General features: G+C 28.4%; 6 protein-coding genes and 3 long non-coding RNA genes across 13 annotated transcripts; 4 read left to right on the top strand and 5 right to left on the bottom strand.

Moving 5' to 3' along the window:
- Nucleotides 1-57: 57 nt before the first annotated feature.
- LOC122636849 (transmembrane protein 39A) lies at nt 58-2344 on the bottom strand. The gene is made up of 8 exons (XM_043828485.1): nt 2167-2344; nt 1658-2008; nt 1390-1529; nt 1220-1318; nt 1028-1137; nt 705-957; nt 422-626; nt 58-328 (listed from the first exon to the last, which is right to left on the bottom strand). Exons 2-8 carry the CDS (start codon nt 1973-1975, stop codon nt 74-76), a joined length of 1380 nt encoding a protein of 459 aa, XP_043684420.1. The 5' UTR covers nt 1976-2008; nt 2167-2344; the 3' UTR covers nt 58-73.
- A 112-nt stretch (nt 2345-2456) lies between these two features.
- LOC122636877 (zinc finger protein 8-like) lies at nt 2457-4376 on the top strand. Of its 2 annotated transcripts, none has more exons than XM_043828535.1 (3): nt 2457-2742; nt 2926-3231; nt 3439-4376. In XM_043828535.1, exons 2-3 carry the CDS (start codon nt 2926-2928, stop codon nt 4363-4365), a joined length of 1233 nt encoding a protein of 410 aa, XP_043684470.1. In that variant the 5' UTR covers nt 2457-2742; the 3' UTR covers nt 4366-4376. The 2 variants fall into 2 exon arrangements, with proteins under 2 accessions (XP_043684470.1, XP_043684479.1); XM_043828544.1 differs by having other exon boundaries at nt 2463-2742; nt 2926-3150.
- Nucleotides 4377-5031: 655 nt separating this feature from the next.
- Nucleotides 5032-9234, bottom strand: LOC122636944 (8-oxo-dGDP phosphatase NUDT18). Its single transcript, XM_043828652.1, has 4 exons — nt 8983-9234; nt 8157-8700; nt 7268-7373; nt 5032-6462 (listed from the first exon to the last, which is right to left on the bottom strand). The coding sequence occupies exons 1-4, from the start codon at nt 9080-9082 to the stop codon at nt 6223-6225; spliced, it is 990 nt and encodes a 329-aa protein (XP_043684587.1). The 5' UTR covers nt 9083-9234; the 3' UTR covers nt 5032-6222.
- A 124-nt stretch (nt 9235-9358) lies between these two features.
- On the top strand, nt 9359-11385 carry LOC122636839 (membrane-bound transcription factor site-2 protease). The gene is made up of 6 exons (XM_043828477.1): nt 9359-9576; nt 9645-9926; nt 10027-10377; nt 10450-10608; nt 10674-10931; nt 11007-11385. The coding sequence occupies exons 1-6, from the start codon at nt 9502-9504 to the stop codon at nt 11373-11375; spliced, it is 1494 nt and encodes a 497-aa protein (XP_043684412.1). The 5' UTR covers nt 9359-9501; the 3' UTR covers nt 11376-11385.
- Nucleotides 10958-12828, bottom strand: LOC122636999 (transcription initiation factor IIA subunit 2). Of its 2 annotated transcripts, XM_043828784.1 has the most exons (5): nt 12685-12828; nt 12269-12328; nt 11975-12079; nt 11740-11869; nt 10958-11669 (listed from the first exon to the last, which is right to left on the bottom strand). In XM_043828784.1, exons 1-5 carry the CDS (start codon nt 12709-12711, stop codon nt 11638-11640), a joined length of 354 nt encoding a protein of 117 aa, XP_043684719.1. In that variant the 5' UTR covers nt 12712-12828; the 3' UTR covers nt 10958-11637. The 2 variants fall into 2 exon arrangements, with proteins under 2 accessions (XP_043684719.1, XP_043684728.1); XM_043828793.1 differs by lacking the exon at nt 12685-12828 and having other exon boundaries at nt 12269-12640.
- Nucleotides 12829-15692: 2864 nt separating this feature from the next.
- On the bottom strand, nt 15693-16723 carry LOC122637032. Its single transcript, XR_006329118.1, has 2 exons — nt 16002-16723; nt 15693-15911 (listed from the first exon to the last, which is right to left on the bottom strand). It is a non-coding gene; the product is annotated as an uncharacterized LOC122637032 (long non-coding RNA).
- Nucleotides 16724-17340: 617 nt separating this feature from the next.
- LOC122637010 lies at nt 17341-19524 on the top strand. 2 transcript variants are annotated; one of them, XR_006329110.1, is made up of 3 exons: nt 17341-17731; nt 18510-19228; nt 19336-19524. It is a non-coding gene; the product is annotated as an uncharacterized LOC122637010 (long non-coding RNA). The 2 variants fall into 2 exon arrangements; XR_006329109.1 differs by lacking the exons at nt 18510-19228; nt 19336-19524 and adding an exon at nt 17818-17982.
- Nucleotides 18739-19669, bottom strand: LOC122637017. The gene is made up of 2 exons (XR_006329112.1): nt 19580-19669; nt 18739-18999 (listed from the first exon to the last, which is right to left on the bottom strand). It is a non-coding gene; the product is annotated as an uncharacterized LOC122637017 (long non-coding RNA).
- Nucleotides 19670-19755: 86 nt separating this feature from the next.
- LOC122636991 (CCAAT/enhancer-binding protein gamma-like) lies at nt 19756-23233 on the top strand. 2 transcript variants are annotated; one of them, XM_043828760.1, is made up of 4 exons: nt 19756-19895; nt 21853-21960; nt 22071-22227; nt 22333-23233. In XM_043828760.1, exons 2-4 carry the CDS (start codon nt 21853-21855, stop codon nt 22434-22436), a joined length of 369 nt encoding a protein of 122 aa, XP_043684695.1. In that variant the 5' UTR covers nt 19756-19895; the 3' UTR covers nt 22437-23233. The 2 variants fall into 2 exon arrangements, with proteins under 2 accessions (XP_043684695.1, XP_043684705.1); XM_043828770.1 differs by having other exon boundaries at nt 19759-19895; nt 21825-21960.
- The last annotated feature ends 2812 nt before the right edge of the window (nt 23234-26045 follow it).

Below are 26045 nucleotides of genomic sequence, written 5' to 3'. Positions count from 1 at the left end.
ATTTATAATCGCCAAATTTTCTTAATTCTTCTTCCAAATGTTAATAAAATTTAAACATTAGTTTCGCATTCGTTTATTGAGTATTAGAATTAATTACCATCTGACATTTTCCTTGTATGATTTGTTCAGCACGATACACCTTCCAACAAACAAGGTAATCTCTGGCTACTTTAAATAAAGTATAGTAATTGATTACAAGTAATAACGTCATTGATAGTACTTGATACCATTCTGTTGTGCGTATTAAAATAAATAATTGTGCACCCACGAATAGAAGTTGAAGACCCAGCAGAGAACATAGAAGCATTGTAGGATTGCTAAATAATGTCTATGTGAAAGATAAATTACAAATATATTTGAAATAATTCTGTATATTTTCTAAATAACTGAATAAAAAGCAATGAAAACAATTACTACTTACATGAAACCTACAATGATTTCGATTTCCTGGTTCTGCAGCAGTGCAAAGACCCTCCGAGCGATATGTTTCTTTATTATATTTTACAACCGATCCGTGGGGCCATAGAACACCATCGTTCCATACTTGCACATATGTATTATTATGATTCTCAATTTTTATCCAACGTCCTAAATGGAGGGCTGCTCTATGTAGTACATCGCAATACCTAAATTTAATAATCAGTCGTAAACATCAAAAGACAAGTACAAGTCTATTAAAAAAAATTAATTATTATTTTATATACCTTACTGGATAAGCTTGTGCGAAGTGAGCACTTATTCTTCCAAGCCAAAACAGCACAACGTATTGTACTACCCATGGCACGTTGAAATGTAGAGATTGTGGTACAAATATAATAGGAGCGATACCACAAACATAAGCGGTACTACTTGATGCAAATAATGCTCTTTTTAATCGGCGATTAAAGTCTGTACTGAAGGTAGAAACTTCAGCTCTGATTGCTGATGCGCTTAATGAACAGTTATGTAAAGGTGTATCTGTATAAAAGCTTTAAATTTTTACTGTCTTATTAAGAAAACTGTAAATTTAAAGTATCAAATAACATACCCAACAAATATTTCATTCTTTTATCTTCTTTTACATGTCGAGGTGCTGCTGACATATCAAAGAAAGGTGATATACTGACACCAAACATCAAAAAATATACAAATACACTTCTGAAAATAAATAATTGTGTGTGTGCATATACGTCTCATGTCATAGCAAGTTACAAAAGATAAAATTATGGAAGATACTAACGGATAACATAAATAGAAAATTTTCATTATATTGTGCCTTTCTGCCATATGATATAAACACCAAAGTAATATACTCAGAACTATAAATAACAAAATTATCCTAAAATATAAAATATTCATTATATATTCAACGTTACAAAAATTATATTTATTTAATTTATTATATTATACCTCATTAATTTTTGAGCAATGTGGAACCAACGAGTTGGGGATGAAATATCAACAAATCGTCGTAACAATGTATAAACAAATCTTCGTGCTATCATAGTAATAATAAATGTAAGAAGATAAGGATCTATAAGATAAAAATTCTGAAACAAAGTATGCATAAAGTACTGTAACTATAACAAGATTGTATATTAATATACTATAATATTCTATGAGTAATATATTTATTACATTGTAAAAGAACTTAGAATATTTAATCAAAATAGCATACCATACTATATGAATTATATGAATGAGATAACCACCAGACAGTTCTATACAGATTTAATAATTGTAAACATGCGGCAACAACTGACACAACTAATGATAAAGCTTCAAATGTTAATGGTCCGTCTACCGGTACCATTGGGATAGGTACATGTTTTGGTGCTAACAACTTTCCATAGTTGTCATCTATTTTTTTTTCATCTCCTCCACTTCCAAGTACTCTATCTCCACTATTACTTCTTCCAGTGGATGAAGCAAAACTAAATTGTGATTTACTAGTCGGAGCACTCCGACTACTAGCATTACGGCGTCCACTAGGCATAGTACAGAAACTCACATATCTAATATTTAATATCTGAAATAAACATTACGCAAAGATTAAACTCTTTCTTATTATATTTATTTTAACATTGGATCTAAATTATCATGTATTAAATATAGATAAACATCATACATAACAATATATATATATAAACATTAAGAACACTATATATATTATCAGAATTTTCTTACTACTTTTATGTATTTTCCAAGATATGTTGTTTAATTAAGCTATTTTGCCAAAACATCGATTTTGTTAAATGCTGACAACGTCCGTCGTAAACTTATCGTTTAACGTCTTCTGCTTTGTTACTTACAATGATCGTTGAATACTTAATAGCAGGAAAATAACTAAAAGTAGTAATCACAAACTAAATATAATGTAGATACACCTATAGAATTTGTTTTCATATAAAAATTCAAGTCGTTCAAGTGCCGTTAGAGGTCGCTGAAATCTAACAGCAATTCACGTTGCTGCCAGAACGAGTATATTGGAGATCTTATAGTATCTATACTTACTGATATTAAGAAAGCAGACAAAGAGATTGGATATATCTTGTAATGGATCCATGGATGAATCTTACGGTGACTGGTAACAGTAGTCACAATTATTTTATGATAAAAATTAAGAATGGAAGATTATTACCATATTCCCTCTATCTATCGAATCTGTCATATTTAGTTAGTTATTAATGTTTGAGCAAGTAAGTGCTGAAATACTGTGCAGTATTGGTTTTGGATTTCAAGGAACATTTATTAAGTGAAAGTGTGAGTATTTTTCATGTATGCTTTTTTTTAAACTTATATTTTACTTAATAACACTTTGCTAATGATGTTTATATCTTTTTTATTTCAAATCCCAGAAACGTTCATTTTTATGTACATAGCTATGATAAGTTTGCTATCAATTTCAGATGTCAAAAAATATATTTTAGGAATATGTATTTACAGATGTTTAGTCCTATACCAATAAAGTACGAATATGTAGGAGGAGAAGATGTCAGTAGAAATGGTAGGATTGATACTTCAGATAATTCGAAATATCCTTTGTTTATCAATCAAGATCCTGAATGTAGATATCGTCAGTTACCACAATTTTGGGATTATGCACAATCATCTGCAAATCTTCCTCAAAAAGATGAAACTTACAACTGTCAGGATCTGCTTCAAGTACAAGTAAATAATCATTATAATTGTAAAGGATATCTACTATTATATTACATAATATGTAATAATGAATATTTTTTTCTTCTAAAAGTAAGAATTTGACTGTACTTATATCATATGATAACAAAATTTCTTTGACTTGGAAACAGATATATAATTTATGTTACATCAAGTACAAGTCATTAACATCATGTCAACATATCAACATTTATTTTTCAATGATTCTTAAATCAGCTGGTTGTTATGTTGATATTACAAGAAAAGCTACAGAAAAAAAAAAACATGATATTATTTTAGGAAACTGGTTCTTTAACATATGTGAAAGATTACTTCCATCATGGCATATTATTTCAACTTAACCAACATCAAGAGGAAGCTGCTACACAAACTCAATTTTCTGATCAGAGCCAACAGAATTTATCAGATGAAACGCAATCAACACAAGGATTACAATATTCACAGCAGTCTAAAAGTGTTAATCAAACTGCAACAACTGTGCAAGCAATTCCCTCTATAAGACATAATCGTCCAGGAAGACCTCCAAAAGGTTCTTCTGAAACTACAGTGACAAAGAAATTAAAGTGTCAGTGTGAAATTTGTTTTAAAGAGTTTGGACACAAGAGTAATTTATTTATTCATATGAGAACTCATAATGGGGAAAGACCATATAAATGTAATCAGTGTGAGAAATGCTTTACACATAGTGGAAATTTAGCGATTCATATGAGGACTCACTCAGGTGAAAGGCCATATGGTTGTCAAATATGTGGTAAAATGTTTAGTCACAGTGGAAATTTATCTACACACTTGCGTACTCATTCAGGGGTAAAACCATATAAATGTTCTGTATGTGGTAAAGAATTCAGACATAGTGGGAATTTATCAATACATGAGAGGATACATTCTGGTATTAAGCCATTTCAATGTAAAATCTGTGGAAAAGATTTCTATCATAGTGGAAATTTAACAACTCATATGAAAAAACATACAGTAAACATAAATACGAATGTGGAAATTTGTGACAATGGTACAAAGCAAATGCAAAATACAAAAGATCATGATGATGTTCCTCATTCAAATTCACTAAGTAATGTAACACTGACTTCACAGATAAGTGATATTGAAATAATACACCATACAGTTAATGTGGTTCCTGTAAAAAATGAATGTATTGATGAGCCTAGATCAGATAATACTTTAATATCAAAACCAACGACTACATAAGTTCTTAAAAAGAAAAAAAGAAAACTATATTATGTATAAAATTTAAATTTTAGTAATATTATATCTACATGTAAGAACTCTCTTTCAGTATATATACATACATATATATACATATATGTGTATGTGTATGTATGTATGTATGTATGTATGTATGTATGTATGTGTTTATATATATATATATATATATATATATATATATATATATATATATATATATGATTTTATATAACAGAAAGCTCAATAGGAAGGTATACATATATGAGGTGTATCTAAAAAATAATGAGACTGGTTCTGTAAAAATGTTTATATGTCACTTAATGAAAAATGTATATTATTTCTTTCAAACTAGTTCCCTTAAAATACTATTGAATGCCAGAGGCATTGCTTCCATTTCTAGTTCTGAAACTCTTCTGTTGGAACTGCTTTCAATTAGTCAGTTACAACTTTTGAATGTTGTCTACAGTTCCAGTGATATTTCTTGATATGGCTTTTGATTTTCAAAAAGAAGAAAGTCACATAGACTCGAATCAGGAGAGTATGGAAATTATAGAACCACAGGAGTATTTTTATGCGCCAAAAATTTATTTATAGCAGAAATTTTTTGGAATCAACTTGAGCACAAATCTTTTGCCTAAATTCTGAATCAAAAAGTCAACAGTCTAGTAATTTAAACTTAACTCATTATCAATCATTTTAACTGTTAAACGATGGTCAGATCTCTGAGAGTCTTTATTTTTGCAACATCAATTTTTGAAATACAAAATCCTTCAGAATGAGCTTCATCTTCTACAGTCTGTTACAGTCTCACTATCATCCAAAAATACTTTATGCTATTTAAAATCTTGTACCCTAGATAAAGCTTCATTTTTGTAAGTTAGTTTCAATTTATTTTATAAATGTTTTTATTGTATTATTTAACACAAAATTTAATCAATTTCTGCAAAATCATCATGTTACTTCAATCGAGTTGAAAGTGATACTGAAAATCGAATAAAGATACACATCTTGCGATAATGTTGCGGTATTTACACAATGTTGCCGATTCCAAAGAACTGCAATCAGACTCATTATTTTTTGGATATATCTTGTATATATGATTTTAACAGAAAGATCTTTTATATTATTATAAAAATACATTTTTATAAATATTTGAAAGCTATTATAATATGAAATCTTTTTTAAAATGTATATTTATGACATTGATAATTAATGAAAACCTCAACATACTACTCTATGAATTTTTACGTTTTATCTAATTTTAACTTATAATACTAATTGCAAATATATAATAGTATATATCTCTTATTGTCTAAGAATAAACTTTTATAAAGCATTTCTTTTATAAAATATTTATTTATGTTAAATATAACATTCACAAAATTTCTTATAAAAGATACAAGTAATGCTTTGCCTAACATGTGTATATAAGTTAACAAGAATTGTAATTTCATATGTTTGCACTTATAAAACAAAACAATTTAATAAATAGTATAGCATGCGATGTGTATTACTATGCAAGATTTCAATTTTCACATTAGATATATTCTTGAAATAAATAATGATTAAGAATCATATTTTAATCTGCACAAATTCACTAAAAATGTTTAAATACGATTAAAAAATTAATACAAGAATCAAGTACTGAACATAAGTAATACAATTAGAAAGTAAAATACTTGTAATCTGTGTTAGCATAATTATGATATATAACTTTCTTAATAATTGTTGGCCTATGAGTTAAATTGTCAATAAAATCATTGGTATAGACTAGGTATAATGTAAATAAACAATTTTTCATACATTATAATGCATTAACTAAAGATGAATGTTATTATTTGGTAGTATAAAATGTGGAAATTAACGTACCACATTTAATGGCACGGTCATATTTCGTGGTAAACGAGTTGTAATAGCTTGTGCTGTATTTTCTGAAGCTTGGTACCAAAAGTACTTTCCAATAATGGGTACTTCTTCTACTGGTAACTTAAAAGACACTAATAATGACAAACAAAGACCATCTCCATCATGACTTCCACTAAATTCAACCAATAATACTCCATGTGGTTTGTGTGGTGCCACATCTGCCCCAAAGATTTCCTATATACATAATTAATAATTCTTTATTACATATAAATTAAGTACATATATACACTTAATTTTTTTTTACATGACTATTTTTTACACGATTTCGAAATAATACGGTTTAAAAAACGAAAGCATTTTTATGCAACATATATTCTGTTTTAATGTGCTTCAGTGTTTATTTTTAAAATTTTGGTTTTAATTCAATTCTGTTAAATAAAATATTTCCATTATAATTATTATTTTCTAGAATGGTGCTTATGTACTTAACTACTTAAATTTGAATTTTGAAGAACTCTCTCTATGTTTTCCTAATGTTTTCTCTGGATTTCATCTTTTTATGTTATACTGTAAGGACTTAAGTTAAAAAGTGATAAAGTTGAAAGAAAAAATGATAAATAATTATTACTTGACTTTTAAAGAGAAAACACTAAAATAAAGCATCATTAAAATAAAAAATATTCCATTACAATTAAATAATTTTATTTATGGTTTGCATATATTTTATTTCAAAGTAACATATCATTTGTAATACAGGGTTTTCACATCTAGAACTATTCTTCTATTTTTCCATAATCACTGATTTCTTTTTCACATACTTCATTTACACACATTTTTCAGGAATAAATCTATTTTAATTAATCTATTTATTTCAGATTTTTTAGGAATAAATCTATTAGTAAATCTATTGTGTAGAATTAGGTGTACACTTTTATTAGTTATATATTATTGTGTTTATACAAATAACAAAAATTCCATTAATACAGATAAAGCAAACTGAAACTATATTTATAGATATATATTTAAATTTAATACTTACGGTCATGAAGTTGTGCAAGGTAGAAAGAAGACTACGATTAGGGTTGATTTCACAAATAGGCAGATGAAACAATTCTGTATCCAATATAACTACATGTAATTTGTTCCTGTAAATAATATAATTTTTAAAATGTAAAAGAAATCAACAAATGTAAAAAATATTTCACATTAGTCTTACATAATATATAATGTAATTGTTGAACAATATTTTATAAAAATGCTAAATACATATCAATATTGAAGAGCAATTACATATATTATAAGTATCAAGACTATCTTTCAGCATTTATAAAAGATATAGTTACAAGAACATTTCTATAATATTATAATGTTTCCAACTAGTGTTTTATTTAATCATAGAGTTTTTAATTAGTATTTGCAGGTAGCATAAATTTTTATGACTAATTTATTAATACAGACAGTTAGTCTCTACATAGAAAAAAGCATATGATGATGCAATGATTAGTATAATTAAAGGATTAATAATAAAGATACAACAAGAAACATGCAAACAAAACATCGCATTAGCAATAAAGAATAATATAAATAGAATAGAAATAATTTAAGTAAATATGAAATAGATAAAAGTAAGAATGTGCCATGCAAATCATGTGTACCATTTAGTAATTGCAGATTAAGATGAAAACATTCTTAACCTAAGTGCGGATGTATATACATGTGTGTATATCACGTTCAATCCAATTAATCCATTGTCCACATTCACAGTCATAATTGGAAGATCTTCTTCGTGTTAAAAAAACTATCACCATTGATTCTACTTAAACTGAAAGTGTGAATACTAAATGAAAAAAAAAAAAGCATAGCAGTGATATATTTATAAATGAGTAACTTTTAAATTTGTTGAACTTGTTGAATAATAATAAACTTACGTTGCTCTTTTTTTGGCAGTAATAATTATTTGTAATAATAATTTGGAAAGTGGTTTTGATAATGGCATTAAATATGGATGTTGTAGGTCAGGCTTATTCAGAATATAATTTTTGCCTCTTTCTATTAGTGGAATAATATCATTAGATCTAAGTGGTAAATCTTCTATATTATGTACCCAACGTGCTTGTAATGATTCTTCATTTGCTTGATCTGATGTTTTTATATTACCACCAGATATATCACCTATAAAGACAAAACGAAACCAAGAACCGCTTGCACATTCCACTAATATCAATGTTTTAGGTTCTATTATAAGTCCAGTTTCTTCTAAAACTTCTCTTTTTACAGCATCTAATAAATTTTCATTGCGTTCAACTCTACCAGCAGGTAAATACCATTTGCCATTACAAGACGCCTTTGCTTCTTGCATCATTAATATTTCATTTTGATCATTTATAACTACAGCAGCTACAATATATGTCACAGTTTTTTGACAAATTGGTGTGTAATTTGTATCTGTAGTAGTATAGACACCTTTTGCACCTATAGTATATACATTCAAAAACATCTTGTTAAAACAACAATTCATAAGATGATTTACTTATAATAAGAAAATCATGTTTATATGACTTAGTAAAATTTATAATTAAATAAAATACAACACATGTATTATAGAAACGTATTTCTAGTATATGTATTTTCGAAAGTAATTTACTTTAATTTTATATTTTGATGCAATGAAACTAATATCAATAAGTAATATCATTTAATGATCACATATTTTTAAATTGATATTGATAAATCTTTTAAATATTGCTTACTAACCATCCTCTTCATGTTGAACGGTATGTGCAATATACGTGTCATCGTTTAAATTTTGTCCCATAAGTAATAATCGAATTTGTTCGTCAAGTTTTTCTGACATTTTATTTATTTGCTAACGATTTAAATATATTTATAACAAATACAGTAGTTGGTAACTACGATATGTAAAAATTATTAATCCTAACACACCCTCAGTGCCATTGCCTTGATTTTTTAAGATTGTAAACAAAGTGAAAGGTGACAGGTAAGGATGTGATAGAAGTTCCGTAAATTTCTGACCTAATGGTTTAGAAGAGAAATTCCCTACAAGAATTAGGCATAGGCAAAACACAATATAGAAATAACCTACGAAACGTGTCTGAACATTGTGTTGACATTACTTGTCAGGCTAGTAAACCTTTATATAAAATTTCATAAAACGCTGTGAATTTCAGCAAGTAGAATATAATCATTTTAAAGCATCTTGACAGAAGATTTATACTTCGATATTAAAAATCAAAACATTTAATAGATTAAAGAATGGAAATTTTTAATGTATTGATCGTGATTGGTCTTATACATTGTTCGATATTTTTTTTCGACACAGTTTTCAAGGTAAAATGTATAAATATCATTATGAGATATTTTAATAAAATTGATACATAATTTATATATTTGTTTAGACCTGTTCACATTTTCCATACATATATTTTTTAAAAAATACTGGATTAGAAGTTCAATTAATGCGAATAAATTGGTTTACTACTGTATTTAATCGCAAAATAATCAAATGGGGTATGGATCGCTCCAAATTTTGGACAGCATGGTTCAATGCTGGAGCCATTATAAGTGTTATTTTTCTGCCAGTTGTAATGATTGCTATCTTAAGAGCGACATTTAATATATGGGCTGCTGGGCCATCTACATTAGACAATAAAAATACAGCTATATTACTGGAACCAATGGTATTACAAAAATATAATTAAGTTATTGCTTATTTTCATTTGATACTATTATTTATGTTTATTTATATATAATTATAATTTATTTTTTTATTAATTATAGTTGCCTGGTATAGATATGCCATTTAATGAAATTGGATATTATATAGTAACACTGGTAGCTTGTACCATAGTTCATGAACTTGGTCATGCTTTAGCTATAGTCAGAGAAGATGTACAGTTATATGGTATAGGAATATCATTAGTTTTTACTATACCAATAGCTTATGTCCATATGAATAATGAACAATTTGTATCATTGCCACTACGTAATCAATTGAGAATTACATGTGCAGGAGTTTGGCACAACATAATTCTTGCAGCTTTAGCTGCAGTAATTCTTTTGCTTTCAACATGGTTCTGGGCACCTCTTTATAATCTTTATAGTGGAGTCTATGTAAAAAATATTTTATCTGTGAGTTAAAAAAAATATAATGATAAATATAGAAATGTTACATATTTACACAATTAATTATTTAATTTGTAGAATTCACCTGTAAGAGGTCAAACAGGTCTTTTAGAACATGATATAATATATAAAGTAAATAATTGTCCGATTAAACATAATGAAGACTGGTACCAATGTATATTAAATACTATTCATCAGCCTGCTCTTGGATATTGTGTTAAACAATCTTTTATTCAAGTAATATAAGAATATTTAACAATATAAAAAATTTAATTTCTGTTAATAACTTTGATTTCATTTAGGAATATGATGAATCAGTACCATCTATACAAAAAAATGATGGAGTAGTAAATTGCTGTACTTTAGATAGTGAGACAACTGGAAGTCTATGCTTTGAATACATAGAAGGGCCACAAGGTGCACCTCTCCATTTACCACCACATTCCTGTCTTCCAGCTAGAACCATGATCAATCAGTCTCAAAACTATTGCCAAGCAAGCCACGAGTGTTCTTCTCAAGATACACATTGTATAAAACCTTCTTTAGATAATGTAACTAAGGTATGTAATATCTAATTTATTATAAGTTTTGTAAAAAATATTTTATGCTTTAATGTTTTTACAATGCTTTTACAGATCGTACAAATAAAACGTAAAATGGGAAAAGATGTGTTATTTTTTGGACATCCAGCTGATATTTATAGAACAGTTGATGTATCAGATTGGGTTCCTAAATACAATTTTTTAAATCCTAGCATTCCTGAATCTCTAGTCCTACTTTGTAAATATATCACAATGTTTTCAGCTGGATTGGCTATCATCAATGTGGTACCTTGTTTCTTTTCAGATGGTCAGTACATTATAAATATACTTGTTCTTTATGTATCGGATATAATACCATATAATAGGGGCATTAGAGAAGCGTTAACTCTTACAATAACAAGTATAGGTACCATACTTCTTAGCATAAATATAGTGTATTTACTTATCAATAAATTATTGTAATTTATAACAATTTAACCTTTTTATAATGTTGGCGGTGAGGAAGTAAGAGAAGTTTATGCATATTTTGCATTTGCACTGTATTTTCTTTAGATATCTGCTATTGTAAAAATTGTGTATGTGTGTGTGTGTGTGTGTGCGCGCGCGCGCGCGCATGTATGTGTATATATATATATAATATTTAAAATTATATATATATATTATTTGTAGTACTTAAAAAGCAATAGCAAACGTTTCTTATAAATATGAGGTAATCTAATAATCGCTATCGTTTTGCTGCTGCATCTGCATCTAATGCTGAAAGAATTAGAAATACGTTTTAGTCAAAAGAATTTGAAAAAGTTAGTTAAATTATTAATCTACTTACTTTTACCATCACAGGCAACTATTTTTACTTTATCCACTACAGCAATCTCTTGAACCTCTCGAAATTCAACATCATTAAGCATAAATGTCCAAACATTATCACAAAATCTATAGGTATTTAATTTTCCTGCCTAAAATATAAGTAAAAGAAATTCTTAATTTGTAATTTATGATATTTAGAAATTCTTAATTTATAATATTGTAAAAAGTATAGTAACTATCGTAATTATTACTACCTTAAATGTAAGTCGTGATTTAACTCTAGTAGCAAGTGCTTGGTTGATAGCTTTGTCAAATTGCAATAATACCTTTATGGCAAGCTGTGGTGTAATTTGTCCATACTAAAATAATATCTTTATTATTACACTTGCTAGTAACCTTTAACTTAATTTATGCTTTATTTATATTTTCATTATGAAAATATACATAAACAGAATCAAACGAAGATATACAAAAACAGAATCAACGATATAACAAAATACTTTATTATACCTAACCTCAAATATAAAGAGTCTCTTACATATACATACCTGAATCAATTCATCAAGACTTTCTTGTAGCGTATTTCCTAACGTTGTATTTCTATATAACTGATAAGACATCTTATTTCAAAATATATTTAATACAATATAAATCTACAAAATATCTTAATTGAAAAGACTCAACGTGAAACAGATTATTTGTTGACACTATAAAATCAAGAAAGCATGGCGCATGAATTCTTGTAACCAATTACGATTTTTAGTGGTAAATTCAAAGTTTTATATATATTTTAGTCTATATTTTTGATATTTTACTATTAATATATTACACTATATTTGTGATAAGTTTACTTATTATTAGTAGTTAATATACTAAAAATATATCGCGAATATAACGAAACGCTAACTAGAACGAAATGACTAATCCACAATTTCATAGATACTGTGGAGTTATGGCGGCTTACTAATGAAGCGTCATTTGAGAGCGGCATCTAATTTAAAATCTATACTTCCGTTTGTTCGTTACTCGTCCTTCTTTTTTTGGTTAGTGCATTTTGGTACGCTTTGATTAAATTCATATATCGAATAAAGTACAATTTTGCACGTATGAATATTATTATATAATATATTTATACTCATAACATCGTGTGCAGCTTATTAACCGCCACAATACAATCCGATATTGTGACGTCTAATTTCATTATATGTCAATTCTATAAAACTGTATCTATTCTCATGTCGGTATACTTCCGTAAGTTATGTGATGTCTAGTTGCTAATGATGTCTGTTGTTACCACAAACAGAATTGTAAAGTTACGTTATAAATGTTAATGATAATTCGTATTAAATGTACAATAAGTTGAAACTAAAAATATTGTGCAGTTTTTCTATTTCAATACCTTTCTTTACTTTCGGAAAAAAGGAAAGACATTAAGTACATATCTGTATTATATTGAAAATATAACAAATAATATTTTCTTACAAATTTATAACTATGCATTATAAATCTCAATACACATCTTTTATTGAGACAAAGAAGAGTGTATGTGTGTGTATTAATAAGAAAATTATATAAATTTTATAATAAAAACATATTGTTCCCATTAATGTTATTAATTCTTTTATTCAATAAAATCGTAATTAAACAAATTAAAAACAGTATCTTTTCAATCAATGTACATTGTATAATACATCTTTTTTATTTATTTTTTTTTTATCCGACAAACAAATCAGTGAAAGTGTTACCAATTGCGAATACACATTTATGTTTAAGAATACCGTGTTATATGAAGAAATATATGCGCATTTTTATTATTCGAATCATACACATAACATTGCGAATAAGTAGTAGAATAGATTCCCAGGCATTCTACAGAGGTAAGAAATCTCAAAAACTTGATCGAAATATGAAGGGATTTGTTAGTTTAATTGAGACTTTATATATTAAGGTTTTCGAGATCGTTGATTATGAATAGAAAGTCAAAATTATGAAAAATAAAATGACAGATCCAATATGGCGGATATATATGGTTGTGCGTGTATTAAAAAAATATCAAATTTGATTAAAACGTATTTAAGTAGACATTAGCTCGTATTATTTGCGATGAAATAGATAATATATAAAATACAATATAAAACAAAATATTAATAACAGTGACTAAATAAGTTAACTGTGATTCTATTCTTATATATTATTACTACTATTATTATTTAAAAATTAAAGCAAAATCAAAAGAAAATCTAAGTCTTCAATAGAGAGAAGAAATTAATTTTTTTTTATTAAAACTTTATATCTATTATTTAAATAGTTCTTAATAATTATGTATATATCATCATTAATGAGAATAACAAAAAAACTTATTTTTTGATGCGTTTCCCTAAGAAATTATTTCAATCTGGTTCTATCTAATTCTAATTCTAATATAATTCTATCTAATCAGCATATCTACAGAAGCGTAATTAGCAATATATAATATAAGTACTTTTATATTTAGTTAGAAATGGAAAAAAAAAATTTTAGGAACGTACTGAAATACACATTTATCCGGTAGTACTTATGTTATATAATCTAGATTTCGATATATCGCAATTAATACTGATCTCATCACGAGATGGAGGAGGTTGCTGCATGTGAAAATCTAAGGACACTACTCTAAAATCCAAGTTTAGGGATGACACGTCATTTTTGAAGATCTAGATTCCTTTCAAGTTGGTAAAACCTGATTTACGAATAGCTTCACCATCTCAAATCAGAAGCTTCAGTCATCTCTATTGAGCATGGCCGATCGTGTTTTCGAAATTTCGAACATTAAATCGTCCATGATAGGTTGCCTGCGACAGGTGCGCGAGTATCTTATTCTTCCTATCTTATCCGTACAGAAAAATGGATCTTCCCACGTTCCATGCACAATTGCAATGAAATTTTGAAATGGAAAAATAAAAAGAAAATGATTAGTATTATTTTTATAATAAGAAATTATAGAAAACATTGAAGAAATAATGGATATTAAAATATACTTATTTCGAGTCTTTATAGCTGTTCCGCAACGAGTATCTTGCCTCAAGATAAAGAACCAATGGACACCAACTTTAATTTGCGATTATAAGAATAATTCTTTAAATACTAGTCAGTTATAAACGTAAAATAAATGAAATTATAAATTGTCTAAGTTTACCCGCAAAACAAAACTGGTTCGATAACAATCAAAGTTAGTCAAATTATGTTATATTTAATGTTTGTCACGAGTTTTCTAATATTTAAGCAAATGTACTAATGTATTGTCTACAGGGAATGTATTGTCTAAATGTTACTTTATTGTACTCTATGTATATTATATGTGTATATTGTTTAAATAATTACAAAATTATTTCAAAATTATATATTATTTTTAAGAACCATTAGAATGAATGACTGAACACATATTTGCTTATTTTTACTATAGAATAATTTGTTGAAAGCTCATTAAAATACCATGGCTTCTTCATATGAGCATGGTGAAAAGTGTTTTCATATGTTTGGAATGGATTAGAAAATTTGATCGTTGTTTACATACTCAAAAAGGAAGCAATTATTTACTTTACCAAAATAAAACACATTACTTAAGCAATTATAAAAAGATCAATAGTGATACTAATAGTCTCTTTTCTTTTGCCTCAAAATTTAACTTGTATCATTATACAAAACTTGTTCGTCATGAAAAATGTCGTAAACAACGTTTATATCAACAACGAGTCCAAGCATAATTCTTGAACGATTTTGATGAACAAGGTCTCATTTTAAAGATGAAGATTTAAACGAGGACATGACTTTCTGGAATTTTTGAAAAAGCTTTATTTTTATGCATAAACTATTGTCGGAAAAAACATTAATTTTTACACGATTTTTTTCAAAGAAAATTAAGCTTTTTCAAAAGATTTCAGATTGAATGGAAATAATTATATACTTTGGAAATAATTAAATACTTTGAGAAACTTGGCATTATTAGTGAATGTATTAGGCACTAGTAGATTCTACAATATGATCAATTTCTGCAAATCTTTCATTCTTAAAATAGTCTAAGTGCAAGTGTCATTACACGCTCAGTTAGTAGATGTCAAGAAGAACGATAATAGGCCGATCATATAGACCAAGTATTTCGAATCTCTTGTCGAAATATCGGAAGTAAAAATATACGTAGAACAGCTTATCATCCTGAATCCAATAGCATCATTTAGAGATGGCATAGGTCTGTTAAAATCGTTATTAGATATCATAACAATAAGAACTTGTGCAAGGTTTTACCAACAATCCATTATAAGCTTCACACAAGTTTTAATGAGGGAATCTAAGTTTTTGTGGCTGAGATGATATTTGGAGTAACGCTTAGACTATTAAGTGAATGTTTCATTAATGAAGAAATTCCAATCGAGCTGCAAATCTTTCTTGACAAACTGAGGTTGTACAAATAAAACATCAAATCAAAACTCATAGCTCATCACTGCGAGAGAAATCTATTTGTGCATAAAACACTGCATATAAGTTCGCATGTGCTCTTGGAAGACGCTTGATCAACCGTAGCTTTAAATAGAAATTCAGACTCTGTTTTCAGAATCCTATACAAGAAACAACTGGTGAATATCTCCACTGACAGGCCTTTATAGAGTCAGCAGATTGAGTTAATGCATATAATCAAAAAATGCAATAACTTTATAAACTTATCCAAATAAACGATCTGTTAAATTTATGCGCCAGCCGGAGGTAATGCGCTTGAGGCAATATGTGTCATATGTGACACCAGTTGCCAATCAGCGCGTGATTTCGTCCAGTCAATCTCGTTCAGCAATTTTGTGCTTGCTGGCAACGTAGGAAACGCTTTTTTGTCTCCTACTTGAGTTATATGAATTAGTTATACACTTTGTTTCATTTAATACTGTATAAATATCAAATATATTTTTTGTTTCGTTAAGAAAAAGTTTGAGTGTTATTCCTCTTAATTAAAATTACAAGTAACTCTAAAAAATGTGATGTCATCATAAATAATTTAATACGACTTAAGACAAATTTAACTTAATTTAAACAAAATGATCAATTAAATAAAAAATGTAAAATAAGTAGAAAAAATAAAAAGTAAAAAAAAAAATCTAATCTATTCTCTACTTACGATTAGCAAACCCAAACACTTTGAACAAGAATTCGGATTAAAAAGTATGAACCAATCACGACTTGATTCCAATGAAGTCAGCGTCGACCAATCGTCCAACGTCCTACAAATACACGACACTTGTTTATATATACCTGTTTTCTAATTCATCAGTTGATAAACGTTTAAACGATTTCTATAAGTATTGTTTATTTCGATAATACAGGACCAATAATTTAGATTAATGAAAATATGTTTGAAAAAGATAAACGTACAGCAAAACCAAAAAAAAAAGATGAACAAGTGGAAAAATGAATTACAAATATGTATCTTTCAAATCATGTACTAGTGTCAACTGAACTATTTTTTATTATAAATCTAAATCAATATGCTGAAATAAATATTGTTATAGGCTTCCTTATATTTCATTTGTTTCAAAGTTTATCACATATTCATTTGAATTAACTTGATATTCATTAATTATTAAATTTTATGCATTTATATATTATAACAATCATGTAACAACGATAAGTTTACTGTTTAATTCAACTGTTTCAGTGATATGGGATTATATCAAATAATAACTACAAATACAAAGTTTTGATAGAACATGATTTAGAAATTAATATAAATTGAAATATAATTAAAAATATCTATGCCGAAGATGTTTAATGCTGAGTTAGAATCTGCTGGTAAAAAATTTTTAAATGATTTTTTTAAGTTACAAGATTCGTAAAGGTCTATACATCATTTCAGAAATGTTTCTTGTTCGATGTACCAAACATATTTCTGTGGAACAAATTCAATCATAGACAATTAATAAAGTTGAAACTAAAGTTAATTATAATATTAACACCTGTAACTTGAATTTCAAAGTTAATATACAAATGCGGTAAGTAGTTAACTCATGTTTATATATTCATGATCTTTTATACAATGATCTTGTTGATTTTTTATGTGACATTTTGTAATTCACAGAAAAAAATATTATATATAGACAGAAAAAGTCAAATAAAAGCAATTGAAAAAATATTTGAGTATAATAAAAAGTCAATTAGTAAACATTATAGCAAACTTATTGTATCTATTGATATTTTATGTGTATATTCTGATTTTAAAATATATCTAATAATACAAACATGATTTTTGATAAATTTTATGAAATTTAAATATAATTTTATATAGTTATGTATATCTTTGTGCTCAAGTAATATTTGATTTCGATCCTACAACAACAGGATATTTTGTCTCTGCACAACTAGAAGAGATATCCCAAGCAATGATTCAGTAAAATTATATTTATCATTATTTAATTTAATTTACTTGTAGTGTATGTATTCATATTTCATTGTAACAATTTTTGTAATAATTTCATGGAAATAAGCAAATCACAGTGAGGAGAATGGTGAATTATTTATAGCATATTTCTTACCTTTATAAGAAACATTAAAAAAGTGAAGAAGTGATTTTGTTGCTTGCATTGATTATACAGATGAAAAACAGTAAAAATATAAAATAGCTAGAGAGTATAATTGGAACGTCAAAAGCAAAATAAGGGATATGAGAAAAATAATTTCCTTGTTATACGACAAGATGGGATATATTAAAGATGAAGTATCTCTGCTAAAATTGTTAAAGTACTTATTTAATTACCCTATTTATAATTTCAGATGTACTATAATGAATTAGAAACTCATGTACGACTTAGTAAACACAGACAGAAAGCTGACCAAAAGCTAAATAATACATGATTAATTGTGCGTCATTGATCATTAAAATCTAACGAATTCAAAAGCAGAAACAAAACGCAAAATGATTAGAATCACCGGAAGAGAAAAAGATTGGATGAAAATTAAAATGAAGAGGAGGAGAAGAAGGAAAAAGAAGTGTAACAAGAAATTGAAAAAGCAACAGAAAAAGGTTATATATATTTTTAAATTTACAATTTTTATCTGATAATTATTATTATACTATTTTAGCTGGTTCTGAAAATGAAAGTAGTCCGCATACATCATTTAAATCATCTCTCGTGCTTTCAGCGTAATTTCGTCTTCATTTATCGGTATCTTCTAAATCTAGTTTGAAATCCACATCACATTCTCGTTCGATATATAAATTCGTTTCATCCTTCTCGCTCGTAATCAAATTCAAATTATCCATCTAAATCACACAATAAATCGAAATCAAGATCTGAATCACCTCAATCGAGAAATTCTTCTAAATCAAAATAAGTATCAAGATCTCGATTTGGTTCTCCTGCCAAATGACGGTCACGATCGTAGTCGAATCTATATCGAGGTTACAATTTTGTTTAAGACCAAGGTTTTGGAGTGGAAGTGGCAGTGTTTCTGTTAACGATAGTGTAGAAAGTAGTTTCGAAAACGAATAAGTAAATATTGTATGTATATATATATTTGTATATATATGTATATCTATACGAATATATATATACATATTTTGTTTGCATTTACAATGTCCTATTTTAATGACTTTCAGAATAGCAGTACATCAGAAAGTTCATATAAATTATGTTATGAAATATTTTTGTAGAAATGTTTAACTTTCAACACATTTCCTAACACATGTAAAATTGTATATAACTTACCAAAGAAACATATAAAAAGTAATAAGATAGTTATAATTTCTATAAGGATAATAATATCTAAGAAGTTTGAGAATTTTATTTTTATAAAGATTAATTTATATTATTCTCGCAAAAAGAAAATATATATGTACGTACAATATTTTTCCGACCATCGAATTGTTTTCATTAATAAATAAAGCTGTATAGTAATTCTCTACTTTTTTTTTTTATTTTGTTTTTATTTTTATGTTTTCACAACTCTAATAATTCTTGTCAGAGGGCAGTGTATTCTATTTGTAGATCACCTGTAACTTGCATTACGTCATCTCTGACCTATCCAACTGAATGGTTTCATGAGACGTCTCGTAATGCAACGTGCAATATACAATTGATAGTGTTGAGTTTTTAATATATGCGTTGATATTGTATCGAATATAAGGATTTTTAAATCATAGAAAAAAAAAATAAAAAGGTAAGAGAAATTATAACAATGTTTAGAGTGTGTGATTTCTGTTTTAAACATACGGTTAAGTCTATTGAATCTTTGAAATTATTGCGTGTCCCAAAAACATTGACCCTGACAAAAAAAGAACGCATCTTAAAATATTGTATAAAATTCGAAATAAACAATACGGAACGAACAATGAATAAGTGACATATAAAAAACGATTGATGATATTTGCAGGTTAATATTTATGTGTTTTTATAGAATTGTATTTATGCGTATCATACATTTGATTATCTACTTTGCGAAAGATGAATTAATATATATATATATATATATATATATATATATATATATATATAAAAGTTTCAAATGTTTAAAGTTATAATGTTTTCAAAAGTTCCAATATTAACTCTTTGAATTCGATTTTTTTTTAATATTGTTGCGTATCTACTAGAGTGTTTGGCATATGAAAGAGAAACATTTTGAAAGATAATTATTTGTTGTCTGCGTTGATACTAAACTAATAAATAAAAGTAATCGGCTAAGAAATATGTCACTACAGCAAATAATTATTGTTGTCATTTCGGAGATGATATATAAGTTTTATAGTAAATTTTTATTATCGCTTCTAGAGTGACATACAAGTAAAAGGTTTAAAAGTAGAAGTGGTATCATTTTACATTATTATAGCCTATGTATAAAAAGATTATAACAATAAATAAATAAGATTTCATCTGACAGATTTAAAGATTTCTAACATATATAATATGAACCGTTTATTATTTTAAATATTTCTTTTAAATAGTCAACATTAAATGTAAAATATTGATTATAATTTGTGCAACAAAAAACATATTTCTAAGATGATTAAACCATACCATCTTGTTGTAAATAATAACGCGATTAGATGTATATCTGCATTAATTAATTGTATAATATATGTAATATAGTGAAATAAAACATATATTATATTGTCGGCGACAGTATAATTCTATACATTGTTTACAACAATTAATTTTACAATCATATTACCGTAACATCATAATAATGTCTTTACTGCAATTAAAGTTATATCATAATATTTAAAGAAAAACAACAATACTCAATGTATTCTGTTTAATAGTAATTCTGTTAGATAGTATATAAATGGTGATCAAAATCATAATTTTCAACTTTTTCTTTCATATGGGTTGATACCGATCGATCTTCTATCAAACAAAATGGTCGATTTCAAAGAATTAGGAAAGTATTAAAAGATCTCTAATAAAATTTCTAAACTTAATTTATTATATAATTATACTACTAAATATTATTATAATTATACTAATCAATGATATAATTTAAAGTTATAATTATATTATTTTTTGATCTAACAAAGTAATACTGAATAAATATATATAATTATTATAATATACTAAACTACTATAATCATATTATAGAAAAATATATACTACTAAAATATATATTATAGAAAATATCAAAAATATTTTTTAAACTTGTGTCTAACAAAGAAATATAATTTGCAAATTTTAAGATTGTTCTTAATTTTAAGATTATTCTATTATTCTTACATCATATCTTACTTACATTTGCCCCAAATAATGGAACTTTAAAAGTTTACTACTAAGTAGTGCTTTGTTATCATGGATTTCAACTCTAGGTCTTATTTATCCTTAACTCAAGTCAAATAAAGAAATCTAGGTCGATTTCTTAGCTCTTCCAAAATCTTATTGGATAAATAAGCAATTTTATTGATTTGAAAATTTACTATCACTTTATAAAGATATCATCTTCGAAATTGCATTTACAATTAAATTAATTTATTCTTCATTGACTAGTACCATATTTCCAACAAATTGAACCATGTAACATAATTGCGTAAATGTTAAGCATCATAATAACTTTATGGTTATATGTAATTAAATATCAATTTAAGAAGTCTCATCACCTCAGAAATAACATCTTTAAATATATATTTTAGATGGCACCAAAAAATAAAGAAAACAATTCTTGTAACAAAAAAAAAAGACAAGTTTCTGAAGAAGAAGATGATGAAGATTACAGAAGGCGTCGTGATAGAAACAATCAGGTAAAATTGTTTTTACTTATTTCTATATTTCATAATATAGTTTTCATTTAAAAAACAAAATTATTCTCTTTAATACTATTACAATACAAGTTTCATTTTTATCATTGTAGGCTGTAAAACGTTCAAGAGTAAAAAGCAAATTACGTACACAACAAACTCTGGAACGTGTAAATCAACTTAAAAGAGAAAATGAGTTATTGGAGGAAAAGATAAAAATGCTTACAAAAGAGTTAGGCTTCCTTAAGGACCTTTTCCTTGCTCATGCTGGTAAATATATATATATATATATATATATATATTTCATTTATACTTTTTTGTCTGCCAATCAGAAATATATTTTCATATATTGCAATAATCTAAAATAATTTATAGGTTCCAGTCAACATTCTATGAATTTCCAAGACATAGACCTGAATGCTCTTCTAGCGGAAGATACAAAACCTCTAGAATTACCTAAAACAACTGCTGAGCTTTAATTCAAACTGATTTCCACGTGAAAGAAATAACGTGGATTTGATAGAATTTGATCGAAATGTACTTTAGCTCGCATACTTCAAGTCCCAAGTTGGACATCTTGGAAGGATGCCAACTTCGAGTCCATCCAAAAAATTGTAAGAGCTGAACAACTTCATCTATGTTGACTGTCAAGCAGCATTATTAAGAAGATTAGATAAATGATATCAGATAAATGTTGATTAAAATGTAAGAAGAAATAAGCATGATAAATGGCATCGTATGACAACAAGGAGGAACGTAAAGTTGATGTATTTAAGATCGACACGTACAGATTAAATTTGGTTACATAAAACTCGATTGGTGGAGAAAGTATTTTCTCAATGATTTGTCAGAGAAGATGGAAGAATTGCAATAGTGGTCATAGTTTATCATATGCTTTAAAAGTTATGTACGAGGTCTTTCTGGAAAGTATTCGTCTTAAGAGTATATTTTTGTATTTGTATTTGTATTTGTATTTATATTAATACAAATTATACAGAGACTCACAAACGTTTTGCCCTAAATGGTAAATACTCGTAATAGCACACCTAGCTTCAAAGATATGCGGATACTTTTTGGACAGATCTCTTATAGAAAATATAATATTGGACAAATTTATAAAAGAGTATAACGAAAGGATAGAGCGAATAACGCAAAAGTATTTACATTTATTTTATTCGGATAAATTCTGACGATTTTATACTTTGAATTTTGTGGAATCGTTAGGTTCGTAGAAAAATAAAATAAAATAAAAAATAAATGAACATTCCAATAGTAACATGCCTTCTATAACTTTTTATTTATAGAAATTTTAATGTAATTGTTTTGCAAACACGTTCATTTATTAGAACAGAATTATTAGCAGATGAAACAAATCAATATGTAACTCATTAATAATTACGAGTTTTACCTTATATGTTTCATATGCCAATTTGTAGTATAGAGAAAAAGAGAAAGAAAGAGAGAGAGAGAGAGAGAGAGAGAGAGAGAGAGAGAGAGAGAGAGAGCAATTTAACAAATTAGATATTATTTATTGTTTTATTTTTAAAAACTAATATTAGAAAAACATATTGTATTCAAACTATGAATACTAATGATGCTATATTAAGAAGTTTTTTTAACAAAATCTATTTTTTAAAATAGGATGAAAAATAAAAACAATAGAAATTTATGTATTTTTTTATTATTTTAGAAACAATAATAAAGCATTATAATTAAAATTTTTAATCATTTGAATTAATGAAGAATTATACAAGTTCGTTGATTATACGTAAAGATTTCTTTAAATTATTCAAAAATGTGATCATATTTCCAAGATATGCAATTTCCATTCGATTGCCAGTGTGTTGAGTAATTACTGAAAAGGCGGAATGGTCAAATATATTTTTTGTAAATTCAAAAGATAAGCGTAAATGTAAAATAATTTACGCATTCAATGATTATTTTATTAAAGCTATATTCATTATTTATTTTCGCTAAATATGTACATTTTTACATAACGGTTCACTCTACTTCATTAAAAAGAGTAATCTTTATTCACGTGAGGATAATGAATGCTAGAAAAACATTGGCGACACCTGTATGCTTCGATATTCACTTGGCCGAAAAGATCCGATCAATCTTCGGTCTTGGTTCGGGAAAGCCAGTATCGTCGTATCGAATTTGCGTACCCTAAACTATATTTACAAGCGCGTCAACGATTTAGCTTCTTTATAAAACGATCTTTTTCAATCATCGATTTTCAAATTCGATTTTATTACATTTCAATTCATACGTCGAATTCGTCACAAATTAAATATTTGTTTGATTGTTTGTAATTATACGGTCTCACGAAGAACGTAGGAAAGTGTATAAGCAAGGTATTAACCTTACCGTTGATAAGATAGAAGAGATTTCATATTTACAAGAGACATAAAAAGATCAAATAAACTTGTAAAGTCTTATCGATGTTCTTATTCGCTTCTAGCTTGATCGTTTTAGAAAAAAAAAAATAAAATAAAATAAAAATAGAAAAGGAAAAAAGTATCGTAGTGAGGGTTTCGGAATACCACGGGACGTAGGTGAATTGCTCGCAAGCGCGATGAGCCGGCGCGCTGGTACGCCTAGCAGACGACATGTTGGCTGTAGGGAGCACCTCGTCTCGGACGTTTCGATCGCGAGTTTCCGTAAAGATTTTTAAGTGAGAGGAGAGTAGACGGGATCGGTAAAAACAAGGTGGATAGAAAAGTGACTAGATCGTGGTGTTGGCTCTAATTAATAGTGCTGATGTAGTGGTGGTGACTGTGTCCGTGTTTTAACGAGAGATTTTAAAGAGGTGGAGGAAGGCGGCGGTGGCGGCGGCGGCGACGGCAAAGCAGGCGGCACTGAGCGACGAGGAGGGGATTCTGAGGAGCCCCCAAAAAAGCAAGGTGTCGAGTAACCAGGAAGGATTCTCGTCCGAATAGTTCGAAGCACGAATGGAATGATAGCTCGTTGGCACGATTGAAAGTGAGGAGGAAGGAGAAAAAGTTAGAAGGAAAGGAAGGAAAGACTAAGAGAAGAGGACTAGTAGAAAGCAGGTTGTAGAAAGGGAAGGTAGAGAAGGAGTAGGAGGAAGAGGAGGTTCATCGTTGGATTTATAACACATTATCTTCCCTTTCTGTAGACGGGGACGCGTGATCGTTTCGACTTGATTAGAACTCGTGAGAAAGCGAGAGCAATAGGGAAAGCTAGAACGAGAGCAAGAGTGTTGAGAGCTGATCTATTTTAACGTCTCAGTGTTTCGCGTCGGCCGTCGTCAAGGGGGGAGAAGTAAAGGGGTGGTGGTTGTGGCGGTGGAGGTGGTAGGGTCTGGGAGGTGGCGAGGTCGCATACACGCGCCGTGTCCCTTCCTTCCTCTCCTGGAACGGATTCGCGCGAGACGTTGTCGTCATCCTTCGTACCCGGGTGCTGTTTCTGTCTCTTTGGCATCCCTCGCGATTGAAGGACTGTTCGGTGGAAAAAGAATAGACTATTCTCGTCGTCATCGTTGTGTCATAGACCGGCCAGCCGGCTGGTTTAAGCGGTTGCCCAGAAACGCTCGTTGACTCATCGATTCATCGACGATAGTATTGCTGGTAATTATGCTTTCGCTTTTAGTTATGGACCAGTGGAGGCTGTGGCCAAAGAAAATATAAAGTGAGTATAGTGCTAAATCTTCATCGACGTACGTATATATCGACTGGAGAGGTGATCAAGAAAGAAACACGAGAAGCAGAAAGGCAGAGAGGGAGGGGGGAGAGAGAGGGAGAGGGAGAGAGAGAACGAGAGTGAGCGATACAGAAAGAAGGTGTGAGTAACGGTGATTGTTGCACAGCCCTTGCTCCTGACGGAGTGCAACAGAAACGGTGTAAGCTTGGAAGTACAAGCAAATCGGCGATAAAGCGCGATCCGTCACTGACGAACGGTACGGAGAAACTATACGTGGGAATTCGCGGAAAAGGAACGTGCCTTGACGAACGGCGGGAGAGGGTGCGCTTTTCGAACGTCCTCACGTCGTCGATGTCGTTGCCGTTGCTGTTGCCGTCGTCGTCGTCGTCGTCGTCGTCGTCGTCGTCGTCGTCGTCGTCGTC

This window comes from Vespula pensylvanica, chromosome 1, assembly GCF_014466175.1.
Source record: "Vespula pensylvanica isolate Volc-1 chromosome 1, ASM1446617v1, whole genome shotgun sequence".
Lineage (NCBI taxonomy): Eukaryota > Metazoa > Arthropoda > Insecta > Hymenoptera > Vespidae > Vespula > Vespula pensylvanica.
Note: the sequence above shows the minus strand (reverse complement) of the source record. Positions and strands in the feature narration are given on the sequence as shown.